The 18,859-nt window shown below is 42.3% G+C and overlaps 3 protein-coding genes across 4 annotated transcripts in view; 1 reads left to right on the top strand and 2 right to left on the bottom strand.

Annotated features, from left to right (window-relative positions):
• The window catches only part of ADCK1 (aarF domain containing kinase 1), a 76,220-nt gene extending 74,762 nt beyond the window's left edge, over positions 1 to 1,458 (bottom strand). The window contains exon 1 of one of the 2 annotated variants that reach the window (XM_085549289.1): positions 1,186 to 1,458. The gene's annotated coding sequence lies outside the window, so the exon portion shown is untranslated. The remainder of the gene's footprint in view (positions 1 to 1,185) is intronic. The other variant, XM_085549288.1, reaches the window with a different exon arrangement.
• SNW1 (SNW domain containing 1) lies at positions 886 to 16,633 on the top strand. The gene is made up of 14 exons (XM_015865175.3): positions 886 to 916; positions 1,482 to 1,635; positions 3,654 to 3,815; positions 8,152 to 8,247; positions 8,342 to 8,448; positions 9,060 to 9,164; positions 9,258 to 9,327; positions 10,009 to 10,074; positions 11,299 to 11,415; positions 11,746 to 11,887; positions 13,332 to 13,428; positions 14,501 to 14,618; positions 15,630 to 15,793; positions 15,872 to 16,633. Exons 1-14 carry the CDS (start codon positions 903 to 905, stop codon positions 16,074 to 16,076), a joined length of 1,617 nt encoding a protein of 538 aa, XP_015720661.1. The 5' UTR covers positions 886 to 902; the 3' UTR covers positions 16,077 to 16,633.
• On the bottom strand, positions 16,548 to 18,832 carry SLIRP (SRA stem-loop interacting RNA binding protein). Its single transcript, XM_015865179.3, has 4 exons — positions 18,723 to 18,832; positions 18,531 to 18,589; positions 17,867 to 17,974; positions 16,548 to 16,694 (listed from the first exon to the last, which is right to left on the bottom strand). Exons 1-4 carry the CDS (start codon positions 18,805 to 18,807, stop codon positions 16,635 to 16,637), a joined length of 312 nt encoding a protein of 103 aa, XP_015720665.3. The 5' UTR covers positions 18,808 to 18,832; the 3' UTR covers positions 16,548 to 16,634.
• Positions 18,833 to 18,859: the final 27 nt, after the last annotated feature.

The raw sequence follows: 18,859 nt of genomic DNA, 5'->3' as shown, positions 1-18,859 counted from the left end.
GGGTCTTGAATATCTCCAGAGAAGGAGACTCCACCACCTCCCTGGGCAGCCTGTTCCAGTGCTCCGTCACCTGCACTATAAACCTGCACTATAAAGTTCTTGTGCCCATTCGTGTGTAACTTCCTATGCTCCAGTTTCTGGCCGTTTCCCCTTGTCCTGTTTCCACACACTGCTGAAAAGAGTCTGGCCTCGCCGCTTTGCCTCCCACACCTCAGGTATTTATAGACCTGGATCAAGTCCCCTCTCAGTCTTCTTTTCTCAAGGCTAAACAGACAGTTTGCTTAGTCTCTCCTCATCGGGGAGATGCTCCAGGCCCTTCACCATCTTTGTGGCCCTCCGCTGGACTCTTCCCAAGAGATCCCTGTCTTTTTTGTACTGGGGAGCCCAGAACTGGACACAGTATTCCAGATCATGGTCTGTTTGAGTTTGTGTCTGCCTTACAGGTTGTGTTGCAAAACAGACCCCAAAGCTGTGTGTTTCCCACACAGCAGTAGATGATACATCACAGCACAGGAAGACGTAGGAACTGCAGGGAGAACAAGTCATTCCTCAGCTCCAGATAGTAACAGGGCTCCTGACCAGGAGCAGTGCTGTCACACAACAGCAAGTCTGCTGCGAAATGACTGACAGGAAACGGTAGGAGAGATGGCAGATGAGCTCTGCTCGTGACAATTATTGATAAGCGATACATGTCAAAGTCTCGTATCCTCGGCTTTGTCTGCAGAGCTCCCAGTTGCCCTGGACACAAGGTGACATTTCAGTCACCAAGGCCATCGCCCATCGCTGTGACGCTGTGCCTACAACTCCCAGCTGCCCGCTGCGGCGCACGCGCATCGAGGCGCTCGTCCTTCCCCTGTGCCCCCCCCCATCCCGCGGCCTAACTCCGAGTCGGCAGCGGCAAGATGGCGCTCACCAGGTGCGTCCCTCCGTCCTCCCGCTCCGTCCTCGTCGCTGTTGGTGTCTGGGGAAGCGCTGGGTGCTCGGCCTGCCGAGCGGCCCCTCCTGGGTGCGGGCCCACGGTCGCTGAGCAGCCCGGGATGCGGGGTGCTGAGGGCCGGGCCTGCGGGAGCTGCCTGCGCTGCTCGCTTTGTGCGGCCTAGAGCGCGATGGGGCCTCCGCACCGCTGCGTGCTGCGGGGAGCTAACGCGGGTTTTGTGAGGGGAAGGATTGGTGCTGGTGGGATACCTGGTCGCTTTCCGGCTTTTCCTTCCCGTGAGGGACGTCTTTGTTACGAGCTGCTGCTCCGAGAGCGCGGCTCCGCGGCCTGCCCGGCTGTACCGAGCGGGGACCTGAACGCCGCCCGGCAGCGCGGGGGTGGCGGTGTGCAGTGCGCCGGGTCGGGACGGGGGAGTTGGAGTGTGTGGCTTTAGATCGGGGGTGTCCGGCTGGGGAGAACCGCTCACGGGTTCGTCTGTGGGAATTCGCCTTTTTAAGAGCTGTTTTTTTATGTGTCTTTTTGGTGCCTGTCTGGGAACGTGCAGTTTTTTGCCAGCTCCAACCCAGTTGTCCCAAGACCAGCTCGAGCTAGAAGAAAGAGCGAGGGCGCAGAGATCCAGGCAGACTGCTCTGGTCTCATCACGAAGGGAGCCTCCCCCATACGGCTACCGGAAAGGATGGATACCACGGACGTTAGAGGTAGGTGTTTAAACTCACCATATTATATTAGTACGTCTGTGTTAGTGGGTAAACGTGTGTCTTTCCAGAGTAGAGTCAAACTATTAAGTTTCTTGAGATAATCACAGAGAATCGTGCAGGTTTACATGCAGAATTTCCAAGTTTCTTGTAATGGTAACGTGGGAATACGTCTGTGGTCCTTTCTGTTTAAGGTCTGAATGTAGTGACCCTCTGAGAATGACACCCATACCAACCCTCTGTCATTATTTGTTAAATACATATCTGGATTAGAGGTGGAATAAGTAGATGGGTGTATAGCAGAGAAGAGAATACTTCTCATGTGTACTGTGTTCTTAAGGTATAAAAAGGTAACTGCTCTTGGGGGGTGTTAAGTGATAGAAACTTGTTAGATGTGGGAGTGCTAGATAAAATGACTTCAAGCAGTAGTTCCAGTGGCTCTCTAAAGTAAAATACTTTTATGGAATTTCAGCACTTAATAAAGGATGTGGTATTAAAATGTACAGTTCAGTTTTCTCCTTACACTGCTCATTACTAAAGCTACTGTTTGAGTGCTTGTTCTAAATGTAAGGGGGGGAAAGAAACCTGACTTAACTTAGTTCCATCGGTTTCCAGCATCACTGGGCCAGAAAATGCAGCACATCTCAAAGACTTCTAGAGGATTCCCTTTTTGCCTCATAGACAAAACCAAAGAATAGTAATTGCTTGCAAGTATAGACTTCATCTGCTTATCCACTCATAACTGAAAAACAGCATCTATTCTTAATAGATTTGGTCATGTAGAAAAACCTGAGAGATGGCTGAATTTAGTTCTGCATTATATTTCAGCACTGATTCTGTATCTAACTGTTGAACTGGATGCGGGGCATCCAATGGAAGACTTTAAACAACTGAAGTTGAATTTCAGTGTGCACTTGAGGCTAGCGTGAGCATGTGCTGCTCTGGAAAGAAGTGTTCTGCCCAATGATTCCAGTCTCAGCCCATGCTGTCCGTTGTAGTGGTGTTAACTGTTTGGTCTCATGGTGAATACGTGGGGATCAAGCTACCCAAGACAGCTACCCGAGTCACCTGGTTTGCTGTCGGGCAAAATCAAAGCCATTGCAGCATGGTGAAACGGCACAGTAGTGTTGATTAGAGAAAATGCTTCCCCTGGGGTTTTAAAACCACAGCCTGAAATTGGTTTAGCGATTGTGTGCCAGTTCTGTTTGCATCTTCAGTATTACTGAGTCACAATGGTCTGCTTAAAGAGGTCTTCCATTTATTCTGCTCCTTAAATAGTTTTAAAGCAAGAAATTGAACAAGAGAAAAAGTAAACTGTTAGGAACATGAAGCTATTGGTTGCTTGTCCTGTTTTCAAGTTGTGTCAAAATAAGGAAATCGATATCTTGGCGTTTGTACCATTGTAAAGCTGTGAGCTGCAGGCTTGAGAGGGCTGGAAAGCTTTATAAATTTCTTCACCTAATTATGGTAGGATAACTAAAATTACAAGAATAGCAGTTTTGTGATGAAAATCTCTAGTGGTTAATTTTTGTGTATTTCAGCAGTTGCTTTATTGAAGCAGATAAATTCTAGAAGTTGTAATTAATAACCTGCATGTGAATTAAATACTTGATCATTTACCGCCTGTCATGCTGTAGTGCCTGCACATCCAGCCAGTGATAAAAGCAGTTTCTCTGTGAAAGGAATAATTGCAGAGAGTTTCCTGCAGGATGTCTTTGTATTTCCATTTCACAAGTGTAAGCTGTAGTCAGCTGTTCTCTTACAAGCCAGAACAGTAATGCTGCTAGAGCATTTCTAGCAGTGTTTCATTTTGTTAAAACCAGTCCACTCTTTTGTTCCTTTTCCACCTGTGCAAATGTTATGGCCTGGTCTAGTACCAGATCTGGAGGGTGGTGGGCCCTACCTGTGGGTTGGAGCTTGATGATCCATAGGGTCCCTCCCAACCTAAGCCATTATATGATTCTTTGGTTATACCATGTTTTTGTCTTTCAGTCGTTCTCTACCTTTTTGTGTGTGTGTAGGATTTTGGAGATGGAGGTGCTTTTCCAGAAATTCACGTGGCCCAATATCCATTGGATATGGGCCGAAAGAAGAAAATGTCCAATGCTTTGGCTGTTCAAGTGGATGCAGAAGGAAAAATAAAATACGACGCAATTGCTCGACAAGGACAATCAAAGGACAAGGTAATGCTTTTTTTTTTTCTAAGATGTGGATTGTGACACAGACCTGGAGAAGTCGCATGTTGCATGTACTTGTGGTCATTGCTTTGGTGTTAGAAAAATTAAATGAATTACCTCCTTGAAATATATTCCCGTTTTCCTTAAAGTTAAGAGCTGAAATGATGTCAGACAGATGTGAGCATTTAGACTAGTAGCATAGGATGAGCAAGAATTTTGTTGCCACGCGTGTGTTCCTGTTTTGCAATTAAAAAGATGAGATAGAGATGATGAGAGTCTCTAAGGAAAACGTAATTGATGGCATAACAGCTTTCATTAGAGGGCTTTCCTGTGAAAGCAAGAAGTTGAAAGCGGGCCTGGTCACAGATAATGCTATTTCAATACAGAAAGAAAAGGGGCTAAGAAGTCAGAAAACACAGGTTTAGCTTTCAGAATACTGAAATGCATCTTGTGGTTTCCTACTTTAGTATTTGGGACTCCTTCCTCTTCATCTATTGTTTTTTTTTTAAATAAGTTGCAGCAAAAAGTATTGCTAGTGTTTATATAGTGGAAATCTTTTGTTAAGTTCAGCAGTTTCACTGAGTTTAATGGGATTCAACTTTCATTCCCTATCTGCAGCTCTTTCTAAAAACAAAGAGGTTATATTTTGTCTTGTGCAATTCAAACTAGCATTGATGAGCGGCTGAGGGTGCTGGGATTGTTCAGCCTGGAGAAGAGGAGGCTCAGGGGAGACCTTATAGCTCTCTATAACTTCCTGAAGGGAGGTTGTATTGATCTGGGGGTTGGCCTCTTCTCTCGTGTAGACAGTGATAGAATTAGAGGGAATGGTTTCAAGCTGCAGCAGGGGAGATTCAGGCTGGACATTAGGAAACATTACTTTTTGGAAAGGGTGGTGAGGCATTGGAATGCACTGCCCAGGGAGGTGGTGGAGTCACCAACCATGGGAGTGTTCAAGAAACATTTGGATGTTGCGCTGAGGGATATGATTTAGCCGGGAAGTATTGGTGATGGTTGGACTGGATGATCTTCTAGGTCTTTTCCAACCTTGATAATTCTGTGATTCTGTGAAACAATTTGTTTGGGTCCCCAAGTTCCTATTGTGGAGTATCTTATTTCTACTTTTTCATATATAACAAAGTGGACTACATTAAAGCTTTAATTTTGTTTTAATTTCTTCTGGTAAGTGTTGGTGGCTGGAACTGAGGCATGACCAAATGTTTGATGAGCTCCTTGTTATAGAGAGCATCGCCTGCAAGGAATAGGGCAGCTCAAACAAACAAAAACATAGTGATTATTGTAGCTGATAGATGTGGATAGTTGTTCTCAAGATAATATTAGAGTTTCTCATCCTTTAATTTAGATTGTCTTGAAAAGCTTATGGGTCTGTAATGTGCCTCTTAATGAAAGGAGAGGAAATTAGCTGAACAGAAACACAGAAGGTGAGCATTGTCTCACAAACAAAATAGGGCAAGCATTTGAAGAACATCAGTGGAATTCTTTTATTAGAATGGGCTTTTGTTGTTTTCAGTTGATCCTGCAGTTGCTGAAGTTGCAGAGAGTTAATGCCAATAGGATTTCACGTTTAACTAATATTCAGTTGGGTGTAAAAGCGTTACAAGTGGTATATCCTCATCTCGTGCATCTGAACTTACTGCTGCACCTTTTGGAAGAAGAAAAAAATTCCAATCAGTTAGTTGTATTAAGTTTATCTTCATGCTGTTAATGTCTGTCATATGAGTTCCATGAAGATCTGCACCAGCATTCATGAAATAACTCATGTTAGACTTGTATAAAGAAGCAGGCATGTTCTCATTTTGTGGCCATACTTATCAGTGTGGCATAGCTGAGTAGCTTTTCCAAGACTGGGCTCTGTTAGCAGTTGAACTAGAATCAGGGTTTTCTTGCTTCTTTCCTTCAGCTCTGGAGCACTTTTAATTCTAACTGCACCCACTGGATGTAAATGCTGAGATTAAAGGTGAGATGTTGTGATTCAGGGAGGAGTGAAGTTGCAGGAGAGTGCAATATTTGGAATGGTTTCACTGGAAGTTTATTGCTTGACTGGTATTGCAGGAGACCTGATAAAGTATTAGTAAGCATGTCATAGAGAGCTGTTCTTCAGTGATCTGGGGGAAGCTGAATAATGTGTTTTCTATATGGTAGGACTTTGGATAGTGCGTATCAGCAGGATTACATACAGACATCTTATTATCCTGAGAGCAGCAGCTGTAATTCAGATCTTTCTTCAATCCTAACACTTAGAGTTAAGAGAAGCAGATCCTCAACAGACTACCAGGAATGAGAAGGATTTTCTGATACTGTTCTTTGACTGACTTGGTTGGACTGAGTTAAGAAGCAGGTTTTGCTTTTGTGACAATTTATGGCTTGTATGAGGTTGAATTTAGTATTCTGCCTTCTTGTAGAGGCAGCAGTTCCACCATCCAGACCCCGTATCTCGGTGGCTTGTCAGCAGTTTGTACTGTTGCACTGGTTCATCTCTTTTGCATCTGTTCCTTTACATATTTAAAAAATAGTTGCTTCAGAGAATTTTCCTTGTAAAATGCTGACATGATTGAGATTGCCTTCCCCAAACAGAAGGCTTGTCAGTCTGAAATTCTGCTAGATACGAAATGTGAATAACGTTGATGGATCTGGATGTGTGACCTTACATATCTGAGGATGAAGTTCCAGGCTGTTATCCATAGGAAGGACTGTCAGCACTAGCTGTGTCATTTGTTCCTGAGTTCTTCCAGCACTTCCTGCGCTCTTGATGAAAGTCAAGCCGAAGTAGTGCTTGGGGCATTGATAATTGACATATACACCAGTGAGACTGGTACACCATCTCCTTACTGGGGGGGAAAAAGGGTTGTAATTGCTTACCATGTTCTTATTAGGTCAGTAAAGGAACTGAACTATTAGGTCTGTTAATTTTTTAATGGCAAGAATGGTTTTTCTGTGCAGGAAATGGATTCCATCATTGTGGCCCAAGGCTGTGGCTTAGCTGTTAATGGAGAAGAAAAGAGTGATGAATCTTATCGGTTTACTCTCATTATTGTGAATTCAGTTGAAGCATTCACGTGCTTGTAGGAATTCCTGTCACAGCAATAGGACAGGTTAAGAGACCATGAATTGAACTAAAATAATCTCAGAAGTATTCGTTACTCAGAACATATTTGCTTTTTTGGTGGGGTTTGGTTTGAGAGCTTGTTGCTAGTTTTCCTATGGTATGTTAGCCAGGCTTCCAACCAGATAACTGTAATGGCTTCTCAAATAGTCTGTACTCTGTATGGAGAAGTCATTCTTTGATGAAGAAGGCATTCAATCTGCCACGCTTAATAGTAGCTTCTTGACAATATGTGGGATTGATGAGAACTACACAGGGCTGCTCTGGATAGATAGAATAAAATGTATTGAGGAGAGATGTTCTGAGTGTTAAATTAAGAAATTGCTGTTAAGATCCTTGCCTCTATACGTTGTCTTTTGGAACTCTGAATGTGACTGATGGAGTCAGGATAGAGAAACACTGCTCTTCAGGTGTCCTTCGTTTTGGGGTGCTGCAGTACTATTGTTACTAATCTAGAGGATTAACATGTTAGCACTGTTGGATGAGAAGCGGTAAATGGTTTTTGTGTGCCAAATTAATACTGAGGCGGAAGGTCAGCTTCCTAGTTAGATGTGCACTTCTGTATAAGCTTCAAATAATAGGTGTAAAACTCATTGAAGACTTCCTGATGGTATTGTAGTGGATAAATGTGAGACATCAATGCAATAGAATGGAGCTTTTTCCCTGTACTTTAGTTACCTTCTTTCATTGTTTTTCAAATTGGGCCTTCAAAGCTATTGATAACCAGTTGCACATTGTATGAAGACTGAAGTATCTGTGTAAGGGAAGCATTGAGAGTGTTTCTCAGATTTTCCAGGAATGAACAAATGAAATGAAAAGAATCTAAATGCTAAAAAAATGCATATATGGAATGAAGCAAGCCTTGAAAACAAATAAAAATGCAAATTTTCTGCCCACTTTGGGTCCTGAAAAAGGAAAAATGTGGGGAAAGGAAGCAGAAGTTTGTGCCTAATCCCAGCTCTGAGAGTGATTTCCCTAACTGTATTCAGTTAGATTGGTTTTCTGTGATTCTCATCTGTAAATGTGGATGAGGAGCATATCCTTGTTCTGGGGACGTCACTGGAGAATGTGTAATTGTAAGTTATTTGTTTTGTATGTGAGCTTTCATTAGTACCTAACCTTTAATCTGGGGCTGAAATATTAATATGTATATATGTATCTTTTTTTAATACTGTTATTTATTCTTGTTTTCCAACACTAATAACATATGTTGTCTTTTAGATTATTTACAGCAAGTACACGGACCTTGTGCCAAAAGAAGTTATGAACGTGGATGATCCTGAACTGCAAAGACCAGATGAGGAGACAATTAGAGAGGTGTTGTATGCACTGATGTGCCTGATTCACCAGAACTATATTGTACATCTCGTGTGTTTCAGTGAGATGCAGACTTTGGTGTTTTCTTCTTCAGATAACAGAGAAGACAAGGGCAGCCTTGGAGAAATCAGTGTCCCAGAAGATCGCGGCCGCTATGCCAGTACGAGCAGCGGACAAACTGGCTCCTGCACAGTACATACGGTGTGTAGTATGCAGTGTGCATGCCTAGGTTGTTAGGTACAAAATTAGGATATTCCCTGACATTCAAGTCTATCCTTCTGGAGGTGCTGCGAAGCTGGTTTGTGTTATGAATAAACCTGCTGATGGTAACTTGGTCTGAAGTGTGTTGAAGTATGTCTGAGTGTATCATAAGTGGCAGCACTTTAATGGCTTATTGCTTTAGTGATAAAAGCAGATTTGTCAAGGAGGACAATGGATGATGCAGTCCTGGAAATAGATTCCTTACTGGGAGAGTCAAGCTAAAACAAAGTTTGTTGCAAGATTCATCCTGTAAATAAGAAGCACAGCTGAAGCAATTTGTGAAAGCCAGGAAGCTAGTACTTGTGATAGCCTTGTGAATCCACATTTAAACAGAGAATAGAGCCCTGGGGAGATGCATTCTATGTAGCACAGTTGATTACCTGCATATAGACAAGTGTTCTCTGGGAGGTTACTTGTTCCTGGTATTTACAGTGGAAATGTCTTCTGCTGGCTAGCATGGATAAAGTTGAAATGCAGCTAGAGCGGAAAACTGAGGTAGGAAGCGAATATTTGGCTACCTGCAAAAAGCTGAAGCACTTTGTTTTATTCAGGTACACTCCGTCTCAGCAAGGTGTTGCCTTCAACTCTGGAGCTAAACAGAGAGTTATTCGCATGGTGGAAATGCAGAAAGACCCCATGGAGCCTCCAAGATTCAAGTAGGTATTCAGAGCTTCTTCATAGCAAATAAAAGATTCTGAAGTGTATTTCCATACAACATTCTGATTGCATTTGTTTTGTTAATTGTTCAGAATTAATAAGAAGATTCCACGTGGACCGCCTTCTCCTCCAGCACCTGTGATGCACTCTCCTAGTAGAAAGGTACAACATACCATAGCTGCCTTCTCACTTCTAGGTGGAATCCTAAGTTCTGTGTTGATCTAGTTCATTTCTGTGCACCTTTTCTTCTTTGTCTTGTGATATTTTGAGTGATAAATCTGGTGCCTGGTACAGCCTCTTTTACTTTGTTTTAACTTTTTCAATTTGGACATTTCTGAAACTACTTGTTCTCCTACGTAACTCATCAAGGGTAGAGTAGATTTCCCATTCACAGGTTTACATTGCAGTTGCCTGTGGCATGGGCGAGAAGAGCCTTTGTGTGCTTGTTTTACTCTTAGAAAAGCAATGGGGCATTTCTTGTATTGAGAGGGATTATCTGCTCTCAGAGGTAAGAGTAGACATTCTTCAGTTTCCTGCACTTGAACTGCCATTTAATGTTTAAATGTTATCAACCTGACTGTAAGTTCCAGTCTGTGTGATGAAAGTTTAGGACTATGGCTAAATGGCTATACCATAATTTTTTTCTATGTTAGCCAAGGAACCTTGCAGAAATGTTTCATTGCTCCTAAGAAGGGTTGTTGGTTTGGGGGTTTTTTGGCTACTGTTGCAGTGAGTGCTCTGAAGCTCATTAAAGTTTATGGTACTACAGTTGCATTTGAGAAAGAAAACAGTATTTCCTTTTGCTGTAAATCTAAAATTACTTTGTTTTCTCACTTAAATCAGATGACGGTGAAAGAGCAACAAGAGTGGAAAATTCCTCCTTGCATTTCAAACTGGAAAAATGCAAAGGTAATCAAGCTGTCATAAAATTCCCTTTCAAGTATTAGACCTTGCTGGTAGACATGTTATTCGTTTATATACTGGTTTTAAACACCTAGAGTTAGATAAACTGGTTTCTTCCAGCTTAGAGAATACAGGCTGTACAGCTCAGTTTTTTTCTCTTTGGCACATTAGAGTTGTCAAAATGACAACAGTACAGAACTGAGAATATATGGCTGAGATTATACACTTTGAAAGGAAAAAGTATTACTTAAAATCCCCGTAATAGTGCTGTATATGAATCCTAAAACCAAAGTCTCTGGAGCTAATACAGTAAAGCCATCTGATCTGAAAAAAGGAAAGGGAAGTTGTTAGAGAACCAAGCAGGTTTCTTTTAATACTACAGTCTGAATCTTCAGCAAGTTATCCTTCTTGCCTTCCTATACTCATTTTCACCACAGGCTAGCTTAGCTAGTTCTTGTTTGAGTAGATGTGTCTTGTACCTTTGGTTGTATCAGCAGGTAAGTTTATGTTCAGAGAGAAGGGAAAACTTAGAACATGCTGCAGTGACCAATCTAGTTCTAGAACTTTAGCTTTTGTTGTGAGGCTGCCTCTTCAAATGGAGGAAGGAAGCTGCATGCACTGATGTTATTTTTCCTACCCCAACACAGCTGCATCACTGGGACTGACACTAATTAGTAGATCAAATTTTAGGTTACAGATGCTAAAACCAAAGCAAAAATGTTGTAGAGTTATCTAAGGGATCTTAAAATATCTATAGATATTTGCAGATTTCAGCAGGCAGCATCTAGAGTCTCTTGCTTTTGCTTACAGCCTTGGCCCTTAATTTCTCATTTTTGAGTCAGCCAGTCTCTTAATAGGTTTAAAAACAGTTCAGGGGAGTCGAGTTTTAAATACAAATGGTAAAACTACTTAGAGAGTAGGAGAGCTGTCATCTGGAATTCTTAAAGCAAAAGGTGGAGCTTATTAATCACAAATTCATTCTCATTCATACTTGAACAAAAAATGTGATCTAGATTTGAGGTGGGGGTGGAATTGCTTATTATTGCCTGGTATGAATTTGGAGTACGTCTAAAGAAGGCCCATGGAGGGGGGCCTGATGATACAATGAATGATTGGCTGACTTCTGTGATAGTGTATTTTTGTTGTTGTTGTTTTCTTACCCAATAAATGCAATACAAGTTTGCTATTAAAAGCCTTACTAATTTCTGTAACTGCTCATCTCCTCTTTAGGGTTACACCATCCCATTAGACAAGCGTCTGGCTGCAGATGGAAGAGGACTGCAGACTGTTCACATCAATGAAAACTTTGCCAAGCTTGCTGAGGCTCTCTATATAGCAGACAGAAAGGTCAGGTGGTTGCCTAAGCTATTCTGTTTCATGTGGTTGTACCTTTATTATGTGCTTAATTCCTTGGGAAAATCAGCTGGGAGAGTGCTATAGCTTTTTGGGCTGTCTTGCTTCTAGGCTACTGTAACGTTTTTATCCCCAGTGTGTTTGAATCAGCGGCTCAGTGTGGATTAAATTATTGCAGGTCATGTCTGTTGTTCCTCAGCTTGAATTTTGGTATTTTTCTGGTTTTGAACTTTAACTATAGGACTCAATTCTTCCCATTTACCGTGTAACTCCGGGACAGAAGATCTGCATCCCAGGTGCTAACTAGGGGTCTTATGTGTGCAGGCTCGTGAGGCTGTGGAGATGCGTGCCCAGGTGGAGAGGAAAATGGCTCAGAAAGAAAAAGAGAAACATGAGGAAAAGCTCCGAGAAATGGCCCAGAAAGCAAGAGAAAGGAGAGCAGGGATTAAAACCCACGTTGAAAAAGGTACATTTTGTTGCTGAGGTTCTGTGGAGTCGTTTGTTTTTTTTGCATTCTCTGAAGTGTAGGTTTGCAGAAATAACCTGAGAAATTAAAATATCCAAATGTGTTTGCTTAATTCATGGGGATCTGAATTTCAGTGTCAGGTTGGAGATTGTTGAGAAATTGATCCACTGTATCAGTACAGTGGATGGATCAGTACAACGTAATGGCTTTCATGGACTGCTGTAATTTGATTTCTTTTTCAGAAAAGGCTTGTTTTGACTTCATCTGTGAGCACTAAATGATCTTTAAGTTTTCAAAGATGGTAAACGCAGTATTCTGTCTCTGATGTTGTTATAATTGGTCTTAAAGAGAAGTAGCTTTGGCTACCAGGCTCAGAATCTAATAACCTAACTAAATCATAGCCATTGTGGTGTGTTATGTCTTGATTGAAATGACATTTCAGAGATCAGGGTGCTGAACTTACAAAGCAGTTCTCTTAATGTCACTTAAAGGTGGAGAATGTGGTCATATACTGCAGCTGGGATGGACTAATCTGTTTCCAGCATTACAGGCTGAGAACTAGCAGGCTGCAGAGCAGTTGTATTCAGAAGCACCTCTGGGAGTCCTAGCGGACGATGTGCTGAAGAAAAGCTATAGCAGCACGCCCTGGCAGCAGTATTCCTAGGGGTATGCTAAGCTGCATCAGCAGGAGTGCAGCCAGAAGGACAAGGGAAATAGTTGTTTTTCCTTTACTGGTCATCTGCTAGACTGCATCTGGAATAGTGCCCGCTTAAGGGACTCTCAGTTCAAGACAGACATTGATGAACAGGAATGAGTTCAGTGGAGGGTCACCAAAATGGCCAGGTGGCCAGAGCATCTGCGTGGTGAGATGCTGAGAGAATGAAGCATGCTCTGCCTGCAGAAGAGAGAGCTTGATAGTAACCTAATGTCAGACTTCCTATGGAGAAATCAACAACTACGCTGTGGAAGAATGACATAGTGGTTAAAAGCTGAAGTGTGTGCTTCCACCAGTGTATGCAGAGAAACAGATTTCATCATGAGGACAAAAAACAGTGGAACAGGTTGTCCAGGTGCTTGGAAGATGCCTTGTATTAGAATGACATTTTTATACTAACATGTAACAGAGAAGAGGGTATGACACAATCATCTGCTGCTGTTGGGGATGTTAATTTGTAGGTGGACAAGAATTCTGAGCTCTTTAAAGTTCAGAAAACATAGTTGTTGTGTATGTGTGCTGTAACTCTCTTGTCAAGGACGTTTAATTGCTTGTGGCGTGAGAAAGTTACTGTTCTCCTTATGTCTAATTTATTTAAAAAGTAACATATGGTGCTAAGGATCCCTTCTCGTTTGGAAATGAATATTGAATCACTGTGCCAATGTCTGTGCTGTAGTTTAATTCAGACTTGAGTAGCTGTCTGTAATAAGCAATCTTGCATGTGTTCAGAGGATGGAGAAGCTCGAGAAAGAGATGAAATAAGACATGACCGGCGCAAAGAGAGACAGCACGACAGAAATCTCTCCAGAGCAGCTCCTGATAAAAGGTGAGTCACAAGCAAAGAAGCTGCTTCATTACTGTACTAGTTCAGGATTCCCCACTATAGAAGCTATTACATACAGCTTTCTCCATTTCCTTGACATCAGTGCCTGAATTTTACCTTGTGGAGATACTCACTGGTGTGAAATGGTGTTATTGTGTTAGAATATGGTGGTGTTCCTGTGATTAGGGTTTAAAGCTCTCCCTGTTAACTTTGCTGGCTATATGCAGGAAATAGATTGCAATCATATTTAATGAATGTATAGTATTTTAAGTTGAAAGGAAGTGTGGGGCTACCCTGCAGTAAGTGTTAGTCATTGATATAGCACTTGTTTGTAGAATCCATGTCTTTGGAAACTTAAACTTAAGGCTATATGCAGTCAGTCAGATGTGTCTGACTCAAATGTTGTGAATTTTCCAGATAAGAGAAAAGGTTTTAGTTATTTATTGTCATTTTTGTTGTTTTGGGTGGGGTTTTTTGTGTTCTTTTAGAGGGAGGAAAGGGTTGCTTGGTTTGCACATCTGCAGCGTATTTGGGCTTGATGACTGTGTTCACAGCACAGAGGTTGGTACCTGCACCTTTAGTGAGACCAAAATACAATCAGTGGATTTTCTTGAAACTGTTCATCTAAAGTGACTTTAGATTTATGAACGTGAGCTGAAGCAACTTGTTTGCCCAAGCTGGTGAGATTTCTTGAGGACAAATGGTTTCTGGAAGCTTAAAATCTCTAATATCTTAAAATGAGATTGCCCAGCCTTTCAAGAATGTAATTACACTGGTTTGTGCAAAAAAATAACTATGACATTTTAGACCGAATCAGCTTGATATAAATTGCAGATAGTGGAAAGTGAATTTAAAATGTCATGCTTAGCCTGAATTTAAGTTTCCCAGATGTTGCCTTTGCCAGGAAAATGTTACCTACTGAGAAACAGTACCAGTTAAAATATGGTATCTGGGGCAAATAGAGAGCAGCTAATAGAGAATCAGGTTGCAATTGAGCATATAAAATATATATATATTAAAAATAATTTTTAAAAAGGTTTATCTGACGTAATAAAACTCAGAATTTTCATTTCAGGTCAAAGCTGCAGAGAAATGAAAACAGAGATATCAGTGAAGTTATTGCGCTGGGCGTACCCAACCCCAGGCCATCTAATGAAGTCCAGTATGACCAGAGGCTGTTCAACCAGAGCAAGGTAAAAATACATGGTCACTATTGAGTAGTTTTCTGTGAGAAGAAGCAAACGTGTTCCAGAGGGCACAGCTAGGGTCCAAGAGGGACCTTGTTTTAATGGATAGTGTGGATGAGCTCAGAGAAATCTCTACCTGATGGGTAGCAAACTGCTGATTTCCAAAATCCATAGCTGATGCAACAATCATTGGGATATCCAGAAAGCATAGCTGGTTTAAAGTGGGTTGGGTCAGTAGGGAGAGAAGTAGGAGAAAAAAGCTGATTTGCCTTCAAGCTGTGGTGACTTTGCTTTCTTTTGTGTAAATGTACTGATTGAATAAAGAAAACGTGCTCTGAAAGAGAAGCAAGTAAATACTTGCTGTTCTCATTACTGTTTATATTAGAAAAAAACGGAATATACAAATAGTTAACAGAAACATTTGTCTCTGAAGTTCTTACTGTTGAGAGATTAAAAAGAGAGATTAGGCTTTTAAAAGTCCCAAGATAGTCCTGCAGTTTATCATTCAATTCTTTTTCATGCCTCTAACAAAAGACTTGTGGGCAGAAAGGAAAGCTGACAAATCAAAATAGAACAAGCAGGCATCTCTCCTGCTTCCGCAGCGTACATAAATTAGTGTGTGATTTAGATGAGTCAGCTTAAATCACATTTGCCAGAAATTCTGTTTAATATGCATTTATATAAGGTTGCACTTGGCTGTTGTAGCCAGCTGTACCTGCAGGGCAGGCTGAAATAGTGCATTATTCCAATATATGAATAACCTGCAGTCCTTCCTGCTGCTTTCTGGCAGCATAGAAGTGGTCCTGAAGGCTTGTAAACATGGTGTTATGTTGCCTGCACTTAATCTCAAACCCAAAACTACTCATAGCATATGAAGAGCTTGAACTTGATAGAAATAGTAGTAAATCATATCACAGCATGTTTTTATATCTGCGTGACAGCAAGATCCTGATGTTAAAATAAATTGAGTTTGGTACTCATTTGTATTATACAGCTGTGCATCTTTCTCCTTCACAGGGCATGGACAGTGGCTTTGCTGGAGGAGAGGATGAGATTTATAATGTTTATGACCAGCCTTGGAGAAGTGGCAAAGATATGGCTCAAAACATTTACAGACCAAGTAAAAATGTTGATAAGGATATGTATGGTGATGATCTGGAAGCTCGAATAAAGACCAACAGGTAAGAAAATAAAAACAGGATACTTTTAGTTAGTGCTCTGAAGTCCTGAACACCTGAGTATAATGTCTTCTCCCACAGGTTTGTTCCTGACAAAGAGTTTTCTAACTCTGATCGTAACGCCAGAGGAAGAGGCAGAGATGGACCAGTTCAATTTGAGGAGGATCCTTTTGGTTTGGACAAGTTCTTGGAAGAAGCTAAGCAACACGGTGGTTCTAAACGGCCATCTGATAGCAGCCGCCCTAAGGAACATGAGCATGAGAGCAAAAAGAGGAGGAAGGAGTGAATGCCTCCGTACCTTGAGTAACAAAGAAATGGACTACAAGCTTGGACTTCATAAAGAAAGGTGTTCTTAATATCACAGAGGTATATAGGGTGATGTCATGTAAAGAAGCAGTTCAGAACTCTTGTGCTGTGTGGAGATGCATATACACACTAGTTCCTCTACAAAGGACAGCTACCTATAATGAGTGAAAGAATGGAGACCACTTGGAAACATTTCACAGGGGAACTGTTGTACAGCAAGTACTCTGATGTTGCTAATTCCCTGTTGCCCAGCATCTCAGGGTAAGAATGTAGCCCCTTCCCACCACCATAGTTTTATTAAGTAGCTGAAGCTTTTATTTCATTTGTTACGAGCTCTCCCACTGTAAATAATAACTGTCTCATGCTGTAATAGATGCCAGAGAGCTTCTACCTGTGTTTCTGTGTTGTTCCATAGTTAATTTGAACAAGGAAGGGAAGCAGCTGGACTCTGTTTAAAATCCAATACTCACAGTTTCTCCATAATCTTTATTTCAGTTTCTTTACATTTAGTGAAATAAAGCCTCTTTCCACAGTTCATTCACATTGATTCTCTCTTTGGTTGAAGGTGTCTTCTATTTTGCTGCTGTCTGAGCGTTAGCTGAAAGCAATGGAAATTGTTCACGTTAGGCAAGAAGCTTTGACTTCTTATTTCTGAAACATCTGTATGGAAGGTGGGCGTTAATGTGTGAGAACCGCAGCTGAGTCCTGGAGGGAATGTTAAATAAGATGTACTGATAGGACTAGCTGTGCTCATGCACAACACGTCTCAGAAGCTTGGAATTCCAGGTGGAATTAACAGCAGTGCTCATATTCTGCCTTCTGTTTCATTAAAAAGAAGGAGCTTAATTCTTACATCTCTTGTTAACAGTCCTTGGTTTCACTGGTAGGTGAGCAGGGATATCTTGCAACTTCAAGAATGAAATGCAGCAGTTTCCAAGAAATTGAGAAACTAAAGCCTCATCTATGGTATCACAGCACTTATTTTGGTAATTGCCTACAGGTAACATCCCATGCTATTTTCAACTCAATTTACTCAGTATTATTGCCTGGCTCATTGCATCTTAAGAGTTCAGTAAACTACTACTGAAGTTTTGCATCTCAGGTCAACTTGTTAACTCACAGGTCAACTGTGAGACACCATGAATTAACCACAACAAGCAAAGGCATCTGTAGTATGAATTATTTAAACAAAAGGCTTTACCATAATCAACATAAAGACAAGACCCCCTGCTGTCTCTTGCAAATCGGCTGTACTCTTAGCATTGCTTATTAGAACAATATGGCCAAATCCATACTGAGTATCTGAAGTCATGAACTGATGATGCTCCAGCAGCCCCCAGGGTTGCTCTTTAGGTCAGATGAAGTGCATCCAAGTCTACAGTAATATCCCCTTAGTAATTCACCTTATTTAGAGCCTATACCAGAGGTGAGCTTCCAGCTGTCACTGCACTGTCACTTGGTTTTGCTGGTTTAAAGCTTTGTATTCTGTCATATTCCCCCTTCCCTCCTAGAATACAAATTCTGTGTTGCAGTCTGCCTGCAGAAAGCTTTATTACAGACAGACAGAGGGATGCACAGCAGTGCCTCAAGAGTTTTAACATGTTTGAGTTCCTTTAGTTTAGGAACACCCTGAAAGTATCCTGAAGTGCTAAAATGCTTCATCTCACTTGAATAAATTTGGCATTAATTCGATGTTTACCGCATCCAATAGGGAGCAGAGTTAAAGACCCAACTCCATAAGCTGCTTCATTAAAGGAGCTGCAGTGTTACCTTGGTGCCTTCCAGTATGTGGGAATCCTTCTGAAGCACATTCTGAACCTCTTCTGGAGATGAGAATTTAATCCAGCAGTAACGTTTGTGAAAGCCTGTGTCTTTGTCCTAGTTACGGGTTAAAGCAAGAAGCTGGTTACTGTAGGAAGCATTTACACAGGCTGCTAAACTCTATTTCTGGATGCTTAAATGGGACACAATCAGGAATAAGTACAACCATTTCTGAAGTCTGCTTTGTATGTTAAAACAGGTATTTCCATTGACTGCTGGGAGGGGCAGTGGGCTCTCAGAGCCTGTTGTGAATCCCCTTCTCTCAAGCTGACTCTAAGATATAGCTGTAAGACTAGAATAATGGAGGGCTGGTAGCCTCAAATCGTGGCTACCTACTATTAAGTCAGTCACACCAGAAGCATCATTTAAATGGCTGCTTGATTATGAAAAGGATCCTGCCCGACTACCTGCAGGTTAACGCAGCGTGTGCTGATGGCACCGATAGCTCAGTGCCTGCCAGGTGGAGCCACAACAACCCACCCGGCTTTCACAGCCGATGGCCAACATTAACCTTGAGAGTCCCGGGGGGGCGGGAGAACCGGTGCCCGGGGAGGTGAGAACGTGCGAGCCGAGCGCGGCAGGGGGGTGTGGGAAGGGGCTGTGGGATACTCACGAAGGGCAGCTGGCACCTCTGCACCGAGCCGAACTGCGAGAAGTATTCCTTCAGCTCCTCTGCGGGACAAACAAACCTGGTGAGCGGCCCGCAGCCTCAGGCTGTAGGGGATGGAGCCGCAGCAGCTCCAAGCGCTGGTGGGGAGGGAGGGAGGGATGGAGGGAGGGAAGGACGGAGCCGGTGCACACTCACTGCTCGACACGGTCCATGGAATCTCGGCCACGAAGATGTCGAAGATCCGCCGTCCCTGCCGCACGGCCCCGCGCGCCGCCGCCATCTTGTGAGCCGCTCAGCCCCGCCCCGCCCCGGGAGCGTCGGTAGCGCGCGCC

The sequence above is a fragment of the Coturnix japonica genome, chromosome 5, assembly GCF_054131305.1.
Source record: "Coturnix japonica strain WE chromosome 5, WE-NBRP24, whole genome shotgun sequence".
Taxonomy (NCBI): Eukaryota; Metazoa; Chordata; class Aves; order Galliformes; family Phasianidae; genus Coturnix; species Coturnix japonica.
This window is presented reverse-complemented; position numbering and strand designations above follow the sequence as displayed.